Here is a 15,482-nt window from a genome sequence, read left to right as displayed (position 1 = left end):
AATGGGTTTTCTCATCCCTCAATCCTTATCATCATGGATCTTTTTTATGGATTTTTACACCGTTGGTGAGTACCATTTTTAAAAATCTTTCTTCCTTGCTTTCTAGATGTCTGCCTCCCACTCCTTTCGGTACAACTATTTAAGGCATGCCCTTAACTCTGCTCTGCACCCCCCCTTGGAGGTCCATAACATTTCACAGTTATGCTCAAGTTAGTGATTTCTGGCATCAGACGAAGCCTGGTTCCACCACTTCTTAGCTGCATAATCTTGGCCCTAACACAGAACCTCTCTAATGACTCCGCTTTCTTATCTGTAAAACGGTGTAAGAGTAGGGCTGTTGTGAGTAGTAAATGGACAACATCTAGCAGAGTTAACTGGCATACGTTAGATGCTCAATATGTGGTATTTATTATCAGGTTTGGTATTCTGCTGCCATTTTATTCTTTTTTATGAAAGCCAAACTCATTATTTCTCCCCCAAAACTTACATACCCTTTATAAGTTTGTAAGTCATATAAATAATAGCAGTGATTTTTCAGTTTAGCACAAACCCCTGGGATCATCTCTAATCCTTCCACAGGGACCTGGTACTCTACAATAGCTCTCTACAGTGGCGTTCATTTTTGGTTCTATAATTTAAGTCAACTTTATTATGTATTAAATACTTCTACGCTCTACCCCAATGCTGGATTCTTCATGCCTTTGTGTAATTAGCTATATGTCACCTACCACTTCAAAACAAACAAAAATTTCTCATATGTCAACCTCAGCCACAGGAAAGGAAATACATGAATCACCACTTCCTTGTCCCAGGATCAATTAGCATTGCCCCCCCAACCTCTCTCAATCAGGCTGCACAAAGCCTTGTCTCCAGTTCTAATCACATCTCCCTATGTCACTACATTCCATTTGCCCGACTTTGTTGTAAGGATGACCTCTCTGAGTTTCTGCAAAGAAAAGTATGCTGTAAAATAAGCATAAGCACTTCAAAGCAGACATGCAAATAAAAAGAGAACCAGCAATGCATATCTGGAGAGTAAAGGTCCAAATGAGAACTTCTTCCAAATGTGAGTAGTCCTAAGGTGCCGTTAAGTAGCTTAACACTTACTGCTAAGAATTTTCATATATATGCCAATGTGCATATATACAATAAACAGAAGCTGTGAAAAAGAGAGTACAGTTATGTATTTCTTTTTTAATTGTTCAGCATTTGTTTCAGAAAATTAATAAGTATGGTCTTTGGCCTAGAATAACCCAATACCACTTTGTGTTCACAATAGACAAGATACATTTGTTTATAAACATGACCTCTAAATTTCTTGCAACAGTATATGATTTAAAACAATAACTTTCTTTCATACTTGCTCAAATATATAATGCGCTAGGAATTATTTAATTATATATACACCCACAGCTAACCTTATCCAAAAGAGATCAAATTGATGCATAAGTGATCACACGTACCTACGCATACGTAATCATACAGACCTGATTTATACATTTTTATAAGCGTTTCATTAAGTCTTTAAAAGCTATTCAAGGGGCGCCTGGGTGGCTCAGTTGTTAAGCGTCTGCCTTCGGCTCAGGTCATGATCCCAGGGTCCTGGGATCGAGCCCTATATCGGGCTCCCTGTTCTGCGGGAAGCTTGCTTCTCCCTCTCCCACTCCCCCTGCTTGTGTTCCTTCTCTCGCTGTGTCTCTGTCAAATAAATAAATAAAATCTTAAAAAATAATAATAAATAAAAGCTATTCAAAATATATAGGTATGATTATTTTACATATCATGGGTACAACAGGGAGGATTATATCCATTTTTAAATATAACATGAGATTTCATAGTAGTCCATTTGTTTGATCCCAAAGGGTAAATCTTAGAAGCATCAAATTCTCTCTTTTTGGATAATGCGGAAAAGACTGAAGCTCTGATTCTAGCTGAAAAGAGGATATATCTCTAACAAGTCTAATGACTAAACGGTTTCAGATTCTAAAAAGAGTTTTATATTACTCTGAGGTAGGCACTAATTTAGCTTTACATTTTCCATCCAGCAATATCTTTTTAGATGCATGTAAAGGAAAAAGCAACAATACTTGGAGAGCTGGTCTGTGAGTCCCTCATTTAGTGAAGGGCAGTGAAAAGAGATATTTTTTAGATGCAATGTCATTTGCAGCAACCTCATGGGTTATTTTTTCAAGTATCTCTTCTACCTCTTCAGACCGTAAGCCAGACAAGAGCAAGAAAACTATGGTTTATTTGTCCTTTTAACTCAAACTGCCCTAGGAATCTGAGTTCATGTTTAGAGTTGGTTTCCCAAGAGCAGAGATAACCTGTTCTCATCTACTTTCATTATGGGCCCATCTTGCTGGGATTAACAGTGTGCATTATGAGAACCAGGTACAGGTAACAAACATATCTTCATACACGAATAAACCAGACACAGGGAAAGATAAAAACAATATATTCAACTAGTAAAGTTTATTTTTACATAAAAGGCACAAAGAGAGCTTAGATAAGGTCAAAAAAAAAAGTATAGGGGAAACAGTCATAGGAAGAAGTGGGACAAGACTGAGAGAAAACACTGTTAGAAGATTTGCATTATGTATCAGAAATCTTTCAATTTTAAAACTCAAAGATTAAGATTAAGAACTGAAGCGTCCATTTATTATGCTACATAAACAGAGCCATGGTATAAAAGGAAGTATTATGTTTATTTAAAGAGTCAAATTTACAACCTATTTCCCCTGAGTAGTATCCACCAAGGAATTTTATTTTTTTTAAAGCTTCAGAAATGTATTATAACTCAAGGCAACTCATTAACAGTATAGCAATTCATTAGAGAGCTTTTCATTTGTTTAATTTCCAACTGCAGTAATATTCCTTAATGAGGTATTCAAGGTGCTAAATTTATTTTGATTGTGTTTAATTTATTATTTTAAATTCTTAATCATCCTAAATCAATAACCACAGTATTCAAACCATTTTTTGAGGATTTACTGGCAGAGATCTTCAGGTAACTATTACCAACATAGATACTTTGAACACCCAATTTTAAGAATAGAAAATTAATGGAAGAGATTTATGATCTAAAACCCAAAAATACATCAACTGTCATGAAGCCTTATATCCAAAACATACTATTTTGTACAACAGGAAAGAAAAAAACATAAAAACGGTATCTTATTTATGCATATATACACATACATATATGTCATGATAGATTTGAGAGTTTAAATTATGTCTTGAGCTAAATTTTTAAACTCATCTCAGATATAAATAATTCCATTAGAAAATATCACAAAAAACTTTAATCTTTGGTCTTAACAAAATTATACACAAAATAGCATGAGGCAGATACTAATACTCAGACTAGGTATACCATAACAGGAAAATATTTAACCTAACATTTAAAATTATTACAGCTGCAACACTTGCCACCTTAGTCTCTGAGTAAAACATGCTTATCACTGAGCAACAGCTATGGGAATCCTGAAATAACTTCCCTGAATAATTGGTGATAACAGTCAAATAATCTATACTATATAGTATAGTAAATAATCTATATAGTAAGATCCATTTCAAGGCTATTCAAGGGTGATCAACTACAACCAATAATGATAATCATACACAATTATCTGAAGCCCTATTTCATAACCAAACACCTATCTGCTACCTTTCGAAATCTGGATTCAGATCTACCAAGCACTGTAAGTTACTGGGTCTACGTGAAAAATAATGACTGAATGAAACTTCTTCTTGCTCATAAGCACTTGAACATAAATCTGTCACTACCTTGATTTCTTCTATATCACCTTTTCTCTCTTCCCATTAGGAAGCTTTTCACCTATACACTAGGGCAGTTGAGAAAAAACAGCATATGACTGCAAATAACTAATGACTACCTAATCATGATAAAGCTTGTCCAAAAGTAGTCTTTTTCTAGGTTCACATGTTCATTCTACTTCATTAAGCATCATTATCGTAGCCAGACAGTTTTAATTATATGCCCACATGCACAGAACAATACATTAGTTTCTAAACAGTTAAACATATACATTATTTTCTTTTTAAAAACCATGTACTTGCCTTGTGTCTGCATTTAAGTACAACTCCATAGGCTCCTACAATAAAAAGAAATAAAAAATTAGGGGACATATACAAACCATAGCTCTTAGAGAAATAAAAGTTCTATTACATTTATATTGGCTATCAGTATCTGATATAATAATGGTTCCTAAAATGACAATACCCTGCAGTGATAATGCAATGAGCCTCATACAAACAAAATGTGGATATTTAGTATATATCTTTTTTTTATAAAACAAGAGTATAAGCAACTCATTTACCCAACAAGTATTTTTAAATGTTTCTCTTTTTAAAGAAAACTTCACTTGAAACGTTTTAAATTTAAGCTTAAAATTACTGGAGACAAGATATGGACATAAGAACTTTAAGAGTAAATGGAAAAAAAAAAAAAACTCAAGACTGTAGAAAACGTAAAATTTAAAAGCTAATTGTTTCCCAATAGTAAGCTCAGGTACCAAGCCTACCAAATATGTTCTCAGTCCTAGGAGACATTTAAGTACTTTTCCAGGATACTGGAATGTCTTTTCTGACAGGCAGAATAATATAGGCTTAAGCATTCCAATTAATAACTAGTAGGAATTGCTACATTTTTGCCATAAATAAAGACTCAGTGCAAAGGCACAGACCATAAGTAGTCCAAGGCTTTCTGGCCATTTATAGCCAAGCACTTCCACTTTCTTTGGTATACTTTGATGAGATTCATCACTACAGTTTGGGTTACTTATCCTCTTACCTAGCCGAAAAACCTCTTTAGAGGCAGAACAGAGTTGACAGCAAGGTACCCAGGAAACTGAAGTTAGAGTTAAAACTGTGACAACCTAATTAGCAGAATCAAAATGTAATGTACAGGGGCACCTGGGTGGCTCAGTCGTTAAGCGTCTGCCTTCGGCTCAGGTCATGATCCCAGGGTCCTGGGATCGAGTCCCACATCCGGCTCCCCGCTCAGCGGGAAGCCTGCTTCTCCCTCTCCCACTCCCCCTGCTTGTGTTCCTGCTCTCGCTATCCCTCTCTCTGTCAAATAAATAAATAAATAAATAATCTAAAAAAAAAAAAATGTAATGTACAGTAACTTGAGGTTTGTAGAAATGTCAAGAACATTAACAGACAGACAAAGTCTGCATACATCTATGACAAGGGAACTTCAGAGAGATGAAATTGGGAAATGTGTCTCAAACAGAATCTGGAGAACCGGAACAAGTCTCCCTCACTTTGGTGGAGATGGATGAATCTTATTATCATAGTCAGGACAGAATCAGCTACTACAACCATCCAACTTAATTCCACAATCACCAGGCAATCCTTCAATCCCATTTTAACTGCTCATGCCAGTTTTTCGATGGAATGAAAACACACGGCCCAGGCTACAGGAATGCAGAGTTTACTAGACAGTTTTTAGTTTCCATAATATATATGTATTTCTGAGGTAGTTTACAAAGAAAAAATATATAGCAATGATGGTTCTGACTATAACTAAAACTGACATATTCTGAGCACTCTAGTAGTTTAGTTAATCTGAGCTAATTCCTAAGGAGATGATCACCTACAGGTATACTAAGAAAACCAAGGTTGTGATCCAGAAAACTGGGGCCCAGAATTTGAAACATTCCAACCCTGCTACACCCTATGAGCTGACTGGCTCCAATCAGTAGCTTTACTGCATTAGTTTCTAATTATAACACTTTGGAAAAAAACAAACAAAAAAAGGCAGCTATATAAAACAGTAGATAAGATATCAAGAATGAATTTTATTGGGGTGCCAGGGTGGCTCAGTCGATTAAGTGTCTGCCTTCAGCTCAGGTCATGATCTCAGGGTCCTGGGATAGAGCCCCACATCGGACTCCCTGCTCAGTGGGGAGTCTGCTTCTCCCTGTCACTCTCCCTCTGTGTTCTCTCTCTCTCTCTCTCAAATAAATAAATAAAATCTTTTTAAAAAGAAATTACTAAAAAAAAGAAAAAGAATGAATTTTATTTACATAATTACTATCAATGAAGAAAAGGAAAAGGAGTTGACTGGTGAAGGGAGAAGGATCCATTCTTTTTATATAGTTTCAACTTCAGACCTTAAAGCAAGCACCCAATAATTAGACTGTATTTTTTTTTAAGATTTATTTATTTATTTTAGAGAGAGAAAGAGAGAGACAGAGAGAGAACAAGAGCACAGGGGGAGGGGCAGAAGGAAAGGGAGAGAGAATCCCAAGCAGATTCCGTGCCCAGCACAGGGCACAATGTGCGACTTGATCTCACAGCCCTGAGATCACAACCTGAGCCAAAACCAAAATCAGGCACTTAACCGACTGCACCGCCCAGTCACCCGGACTGTATTTTAATTGTTTCTCTTTATTTGAAAAGGATTTAACTACTTAATATTAAAATCTAGAACAGCTTTGCTGTTCACAGGTAAATCTTCAAAACTTCTTTTAAAATTCACATTTGAAAATTCATAAAATAAAAATTTTTATAACATTTGCTTTAAAGATATAAATGCTAGGGGCGCCTGGGTGGCTCAGTCAGTTAAGCCTCTGACTCTTGATTCAGCTCAAGTGGTCATGAGATCAAGCCCCACACTGGGCTCCAGGCTGGGCGTGAAGCCTGCTTAAGATTCTCTCTCTCCCTCTCACTCTGCCCCTCTTCCTCCTCCCTTCCCCCTCTAAAAAAATAAATAAATGCTAAGAAACCATAATTATAATTACTCATACCCTGTTAACAGAATCATTTCTCAAAATCTCCATAAAGTTATCTTTAAGTCAAAAGCAAAAATTACTAAGAAGGAAAAATCAGGGGGGCACTTGGATGGCTCCATGGGTTAAGTGTCTGCCCATGCTCAGGTCATGATCCCAAGGTCCTGTGATCGGCCCCACACATGGGGCTCCCTGCTCAGTGGGGAGTTGGCTTCTCCCTCTCCCTCTGCCCCTCCCCTCCACTTGTGCTCTCTCCTGCTCTAATAAATAAAATCTTTAAAAAAAAAAAAAAAAGAAGGAAAATCAGGAAGACTTATGAAAAATGAATTACCATATTTCATCAAATTAATGATGTCATTAATCATAAGCATTATTTTATGTACTACTAGGGGGGAAAAAGAACTGCCAATTAAACCATGACATGCTATGGATTATAACTCACATCCTGATTTCAGAAATGTTAAAATATAACCAAGTTGTGTGCCTCAGAATTTATAAAAATGTGGTTTGTCATTCTCAAAGACAAATAGAAGCTTATTCACTTATTTACCATGTATTAAGCAAAATTTAACTTATACAAATAAATTTTAAGTTATCCAAAATAAACTTGATATAAAAATAAAATGTAACAAAAAATTATAGACTATGAAACCGTAATTGCTAATGAAAACAATGAAATGAAGGCAGCCTTGGGAAACCTGGCTGGCTCAGTCAGAAGAGCATGCAACTCGACCTCGGGGTTGTGAGTTTGAGCCCCACCTTCAGTGTAGAGATTACTTAAAAAAAATAAAATCTTTAAAAAAAAAAAAAGAAAAAAGAGATGAAGGCAGCCTTAAGAAATATCTGATTTAGTAAATTTTAAAGGGCTTTAAAATATTAACTTTCAATTGGAGAATAAAACCCAAATAGCACAATTTTATTTTTAATATTTCACTTAAGCACATATCTGAATTAATATAGGTAAAATTAACAGGATCTGAATTAGTAACTTTTTCAGTGGTAAGTATAACTACATACATTGCTCAGAAACTCAAGGAATGCTAAACTTACCTTCACCTACAACCCCAAGGATCTCAAATTTATTCATCACATTACCAATGTTAGGAATCTTCATGAAGACAAACTCCTCTTTTGATGCAAGCCACAGAACATGGCATCAAGAAAGAACTTCTAAGAAAGTTGTGAAGTAGAACCAAAATGTCGAAGGAAGAAATTCTCACAGGTTGGCAGGGACTTTCACATATTTGTTCTAATGTGAAGTATTAAATGATTCCCTGAAAGAGAAAAGAAAAAAGCCATTAAGTTTTATATTCAGCACTCTAATAATCTATCCTATTATTTTGTACAGTTTTTTTAAATGTTAATGTTTCATATACTTAAAAAAAAAAGAAAAAAGAAAAAATAGCAAGAGAGAAGAACCCAAAATGGAACAAAAACAAATGTACCTAACTGTATTTGAAATGAATAACATAACCACATTGAAGCGGGGAGGGGGAGTCAGGGGGAAAGGAATTAACTCCAGGTAACTTTTGAAAACAATGTTTTAACTACACATTCTCCTCAAGCTAAAAACAAAAAAAAAATTATTTATAAACAAATACTATACTTATATACTTGTTTTTACACAGAGGTATGAAATTATGTGTGTTCTCGGACTGAGCAAATAAGTAAATAAATACATTGTGGATAATGAGAGTTTGGCTTCTTATTCTCATAAAAAGAAGTTACAAATATGAAAAGGATGAAGGCTTGGAATTAGAGCTAACCATAGGAGCTCAGTTCTTAATATAAAGATGCAGAAATAGATATAAATGTGTGTGTAAATATACATACACACATATATATATTCCGTAGCTCTGTCTGCTGAGGAGGCCTAGAAGCAATGACACTCCAACATCCCACCAGGACAGTTAGTGCACCAATAAAACGAAACAGCTTCCTCAGAGAAATGGCTGATTCCCAGGCAAGAGCAAGGAAAAGTACAATATGAGCCCAGGATATACTTTTGTGGTGCCAGAAAGGCTGGTAATGCTCAAAGAATGACAGGAGCATGTCTGAAGGACACAGGAGTCTCTTCTGGTCAAATGAGAAACAACTAAACAAAATAAATGAAAATAGTAGATTATAAACCATAGAATAAAATAAAAACACACCAGTCCTTACTTACATAAATAAATGAGGGGAGAAGGAAAAGCTCTTTCTGAGAGTATAATTCCAAATAATAAATGTAGTGATGGAATTAGAAAATCACCATTTGGCAACCACCCTGGTAATAATTATTTCAGGCAAGTATCATCAACATATGCTGAAACTAGTGGTTTAAGGTTTGATGGAAAACAGGATATTATCTAGTCTCAAAGTAGCTCCACTACAAAATACCCACTAATTAAAAGGGGAAAAATAGTAATTTCATAGTGAAGAATCCTGCCAGACACCACCTTAATTAAGTGATCAAAGTTAACATTGTCAATAATAGAACAAGTCAACATCATATGCCTTCTGATAGGATACAACACAATGTCACTTCTGTGGCATTCCTTCCAAAAAGGTAAAACAGACAAGCCCAAACTGAAGGACATTCTACTAAGTAACTGTCCTGTATTCTTTAAAAATGTCTAAGTTATAAAGGACAGGGAACCAAATAACTGTTCCACAAAAGAAGATTAGGAGATGTGATAACTAAATATAATGTATGATCCTGGACTGGATTAAACCAGGACAAGAAAAAATATTTTTTTTACTAAAATTATTATGAGTGATGTACCACATGTGACTGTGGTTAATATTATATATTTGAAAGTTGTTAAGAGAGTAGATCTTTAAAGTTCTCATCACAAGGAATAAAAATTGGTAACTGTGTGTAGTGATGAATGTTAACTAGACTTACTGTGATCATTTCACAATATATACAAATATCGAATCACTATGTTGTACACTTGAAACTAATAATGTTTCATGTCAATAATAGTTCAATTGATGAATTAATAAGGTGCAGCCCAGAATCTCTAGAATAAGACAGTCTAATAAAAATTTTTAACAAAAAAAGAACGAACACCAACATTTTTAGAGATAAAGTCTGCAACTTAAACCATTCAGGAAAAAAATAATAAGTACATGTGTATGGAGGAAGAGACAAAGAATGATTAAAATGTTAACATTTGGGGAATTTGGGTCAAGGGTCTATGAAACAGGAAATTCTTCGTACTATCTATGCAACTTTTCTCTAAATCTGAAATTATTTAAAAATAAGTTATTTTGTTTCAAAAAAAACTATCCCATCTTTATGAAAAATAACAGCTGTACCAACACAAAATATTGGTTTAAAAGGAAAAAAATAAATCAAAACCAATAAATTCTTTGCTGCCTATGAAATCTGAAACTTTTTAAAAATAAGAGTACCCATGTGGTGTGGAAAAGTACTGACTTGAAGTGTGCCTTTTCACATGCTGATGGTAGAAATACAAACTGATACAAGCTTTCTAAAGAGCAGCATGTCCATAATTAAATGCTTTTAAATGTTTATAGCATGATAAAGTATCTGACAAAATCATACAATAAACATCATTCATAAAGGCAAAATTTCTCAGAGACCTCTCTAAAAAAGTGGTATTTGAGTTGAAACATATCAGTAACAAGAAGGAGCCAGCCATACGAAGATCTAAGTCAGTCACATTACAGGTAAAAGATGCTCAGAGTGCTTCTGAAAATGAATTATTCTTTTATTTTCTATAGCTGATTTGGAAGAACACCCAGGAAGTATTTAAATATCCCACTCTGCCAATAATGGCATGGCTCATTTCAAAGGAACCTTGAGATAAAAATTAAATCATTCCCACTAAGAAGACCCAGCCCCCCAAAAGTTATGTACCTAAGTATATATAAAGAACATTTGGTCCCACCTATTCTCTATATGGAAATGAAAATTGAGTAATGCAAACTGGGAATCAGAATTCAAACGTGTGAGGTAAATACATAACATAGGTGTCAAGAGCAGTCTTTTAACTACCAGTATTCATACTGAGAAAAAAACTGTATGCCAAATTGGATTTCACTACAATTTTATATGAATAACACTGAGTAATTTTTAAGACCTAAAAACTCAGATACTTTAGCTTCAACTAACTAAATAATTTGGATGAAATCCCTTTGAGGACAAATACAAATACTGGAGGAAATATTTTAAAACAGCCTAAAAACCCCAAAGACTTAAGATTGTAAAGAATTAGCTGGTTGAAATCAAGGCAAAAGAATAGGACCCAGAGATATAATCCAAACCACCCAAAATGGTTTCAGCTCTCAGGCACTTGAAGATCCAGAAAAAAAATGGGAGAAAAAAGCTCTTAAAACCTTTAAAAACCCAGAAGCAAAAGTCAAAGGCAAGAGTGCCAAAAGGAGGAAGTTTGATAAGCCACCACTCACTTAAAGCAGAAACCTCAGAGCTACACTCCCAGGATAAAGGAAACCAGAAATAAATCAGCCCTTGGACAGACTTGAATTACAGTTTCATGTTATCTGAGTGACCAAAACTCTCAGTGATGGATAACCTGGATGATGACCACACTCTAAAACTATACCAGATAAGGAGCTGGTAAGAAAACTAGGCAAGTTTGACTTTGATGAGAGATGGCGGACATCTAAATGTCTGAAGACTCTTTGAAAAAGAGGGAATAGAGCAGATGATTTGAATTACTTTAGGGGGAAGAACGAAGATCAGAGGTATAAGTGAAAAGGAGACAGATGTCAGCTCAGTAGTGACTGGACATCAATGAACCATCAATGGTTACTGATGCATTCTTATAAATCTCTTACTCATGCATTCTTATAAATATCTGTCAGATAGCTGCAGTGGGCCAGCCCACTTTAGACGCTTCAGGATACAGCAGTGAACAACACAAACAAGGCCCTTGCTCTCATGGAGCCTAATGAGGGGAAAGAGACAGTAAACAAATAAACATGATCATTCCAGGCACTGACAAGTATTACAAAGGAAAGAAAACAGTCTTTCGATAACTGGGGGGGGGGGGGGGGGGGACCCCCCTCTTTTAGATAGGGTGGCCTGGGAAAGGCCTGTCTGAGGAGTTGAGATTTGAGCAAAATCTGTTTAATGTAAAGAAACAAGCCACAGGAACAGGGATGGGTGAAGAGCGTTCCAGAAGTACAAAGACCCACAGAGTTTGACAATTTCAAGGAACAAAGACGACCTGTGATCTGAAGCATAGCAGACAAGAAGGGGACCAGCAGGGGGCAGGAAGAGGCCGCTGGATGCAGTTTGGCCTGGCCATGGTAGGAAAGTCATGCACTAAACTAGATGTCCTCTAAGATCCCTTCCAACATGAAAATTCTAAGAATCTCTCAAAAACCTTGAGTTTTTTTTATTAGTATTAACTTTGTAAACAAGTAACAGAATAAACTTTAAAGTGGATGTGTTCTGCACTAAGAAATACACCTAGAATTAAGCAAACTTGTCTCTGTATTGGCAAGCAAGTACCTACAAGAACTGACAGAAATGGAAGGCTTATAATTTATTTCATGTATTATTAGTATTGAATTTAAGAGTTGCCTGGGCCTTGAATGTTTCCTTTGTGCTGAAATTATAATCTTCATCTCAACAGGTCTTTTCTTCTTCCCAAAGAGAGTACCAAAATCAGTTGAATCATGAGTTTTGTTCTTGTCTCTGGCATTGTTTTTATACATACAAATGAGAGAACCATTTTGTTACTGAAAACGGCACAGGAATGAATTTGGTACATGACAAAACTTGTTATAAGAAAGTTTAAATGGTTTGAAAGCATCTTAAAACTCATGATCCATGTATAGAAAGAAACCATGTCTATGGAAAGCACAGCCTTGCAAAAAAACAAAAAATCCTAATTACTCTCCTTGGAGAATTTCTCCGTGTTGCATATAAGTGAGGAGAAAATGCACTAGTTTTCCTCCTAGATGAGACCACATCACCCATAATTAATAATTTTCCTTTATTCTACCAATAGTAGAAAAAGTGATTTATCAATCCATTCTCTATAAATCAATTCCCATTATTAAATCCAACTGATATTTGACTATCATGAGTAACATACAGTTTAATAACATAAACATTTCAAACTTCCAAATCTAGCTTTACCTCCCCACTCTCTACAATCCATCCACAAGGTAGGAAATTCAGTAACAACTCAATGGATCTCCTTCTACCCAGCTACTTGATATTTCGCCTAAGCACTGCCAATCCTAGAGAACCCTTTAGTTTTCTGAGACTCCGAGGGCCTCATGATTCAGATTGAAAAAAAGAGCTCAACTCAGATCAGAGAAATTCAGGGTTCAAATTAATATTGTACTTTTTTTTTTAAGTTTTTACTTAAGTAATCTCTACACCCCATGTGGGGCTCAAACTCATGACCCTGAGAACAAGAGTTGCATGCTCTTTCAATTGAGCCAACCAGGTACCCCAATATTGTACTATTTAAGACACACTATTGGGGGCGCCTGGGTGGCTCAGTCGTTAAGCATCTGCCTTCGGCTCAGGTCATGATCCCAGGGTCCTGGGATCGAGCCCCGCGTGGGGCTTCCTGCTCGGCAGGAAGCCTGCTTCTCCCTCTCCCACTCCCCCTGCTTGTGTTCCCTCTCTCGCTGTGTCTCTCTCTGTCAGATAAATAAATAAAATCTTTAAAAAAAAAAAAAAGACACACTATTGGTTAAAAAGGTTTTGAAGGTACTTGCATGAATATATAAGTATCAACTTTATCATGGTTTCCATGGGATAATTTGTTCTGACCTCCAAATTCCAAATAACTGATTTTAAAATAAACTTACAAAAGTTGGGGACCACACCTAGATATGCTGAGTTGATGTGGATCAGAAAATAGATCTAAGTTATTGTCCTCTACTCAAAAACAAAAACAACAACAACAAAAAACTAACATTCACCTGAAAAAAGATAGAAGGAACTGAAGTCCAAGACTGTTGAAGAACACTCACAGGATTTAAATGAAATCAAGACCAGTGGCCTAGATACATTTCATCCCTGAAATGCTTTAAGACTTCAGAGATGAGATTGCTGAACCTTAGTGGTATTGGGCAAGTCCTACAGAAAAGATGAAGAAGACTGGCCTAGACCAAAAGTAGTCACATTTTTCAGAAAGGGTAAAATGGTACATTCTGTAAACAACACTACACCTGTGAACTTTTAATTAAACAATCATTCAATAAATGTCTTGAGAGCTAACCATATGCTAGGCACTGGAATAGACAGTAGGAACTTATCAGTAAAGGAAACAGACAAGACTCCTTACTTCATGGAGTTTATCAAAGAATCACAGAATAAGCATAAAATTGCAAATATAAGTCCTATAGAAAAGAGATATAAGGTGCTACAAGGGCTTGTAAGAGGGTTGCCACCTAATTAGGGAAGGTTGGCTTTTCCAGAGAGAGTGTCCAGTAAGCTAAGATCTGTAGGACAATTAGACATAAACTTATGGAGGAGGAGGAATGCTCCAGGAGAGAACAATTTATGTGAAAGTCCCAAGTCAGAAGGGAACATGACAGAGACAAGAGACTCAAAGGTAGCAGGGGTGGGGTAGTTAATAACCTAGTACCAGGTGAGACTGGATAAATAGATTAGGTTATTTTACATAGTTATAATTATCTTTATCATAAAACACAAGCAGACACAGGAGGGTTTGAACAATGGGAGGGGTGATTTCAGGGGGTGGTATGACAATCAGATGATATGTGTTTGGAAAAAAATCATATAAGCTACAGAGAAGTGGATGGCTCATTACAGGGAAGAGAAGATGCCAGTTTGGGGGCATAACAAGTGGAAAGCCACAGCAGACACCCAGGTGAAGAATTAGGGCAGGATGGACTTAGTTGGTGGATATAAAGAAAATGAATAGATTAAGAAATACATTTGGAGGGGAAACCAATACAACTCAGGATGGATTAGAGATGGGAACTATAAGAGAAAACAAGGATTGGCGCATGGCTGGCTCAATGGGAAGAGCATGTGACTCTTGATGTTGGGGTCATGAGTTTGAGCCTCACATTGAGGGTAGTTTACTTAAAAAAATTGCAAAGCCTTATTCCAAATCTCTGTACTCTGTACCACCCCACAGTGCCTACACCCAAAAGGGAATAAATCTCAAAAAAAAAAAAGAGAGAGAGAGAAATCAAGGATAACTTCTTGATTTGGAGTTTGGGCTATGAGTAGATGGAGGTTGTTTCTTGATTGAGGAAAACTAGAAAAGCAGATTAAAGGAAGGGAGGAGGGGGGAAATCCAGGATTCTACTTTAGCCATGTTAAGTTTGCATTTAGATATATATAAAAATGAAACAGACAAAAACCAAAGGGAAAAGAAAAATAAAAAACTGAGGAAAAGAATTTGTAACTTATATCACAAAGAGTTCATCCTAACACATAAAAGATTCCTACTGCTTAATAAGATAGGAAGAAACCCAATTTTTAAAATGGGCAAAGTGGGAGACACCTGGGTGGCTCCTTTGGTTAAGCATCTGACTCTTGATTTCAGCTCAGGTCATGATCTCAGGATCCTGGGGGTGCTGGGATCAGGCCCCAACTCAGGATCCGTGCTCAGCGGGAGTCTGCTTGAGGATTTCTCTCCCTCTCCCTCGGCCCCTCTCCCTGCTCACTCTTAGGCACTTTATCTAAAATAAATAAATCTTTAAAAATAAATAAATAAATAAAATGGGCAAAGTGCTAAAGTGCTATGA

At 36.1% G+C, this 15,482-nt stretch overlaps 1 protein-coding gene across 1 annotated transcript in view; it reads right to left on the bottom strand.

Annotated features, from left to right (window-relative positions):
* The window catches only part of CDKL5 (cyclin dependent kinase like 5), a 209,672-nt gene that overhangs the window by 124,083 nt on the left and 70,107 nt on the right, over nt 1-15,482 (bottom strand). Inside the window, exons 2-3 of the mRNA XM_032389645.1 lie at nt 7,809-8,032; nt 4,081-4,115 (exon numbers count right to left, since the gene is read on the bottom strand). Coding sequence (XP_032245536.1) covers nt 4,081-4,115; nt 7,809-7,872 — 99 coding nt within the window. The 5' untranslated portion in view covers nt 7,873-8,032. The remainder of the gene's footprint in view (nt 1-4,080; nt 4,116-7,808; nt 8,033-15,482) is intronic.

This window comes from Phoca vitulina, unplaced genomic scaffold (assembly GCF_004348235.1).
Source record: "Phoca vitulina isolate PV1807 unplaced genomic scaffold, GSC_HSeal_1.0 scaffold55, whole genome shotgun sequence".
Taxonomy (NCBI): domain Eukaryota; kingdom Metazoa; phylum Chordata; class Mammalia; order Carnivora; family Phocidae; genus Phoca; species Phoca vitulina.
Note: the sequence above shows the minus strand (reverse complement) of the source record. Positions and strands in the feature narration are given on the sequence as shown.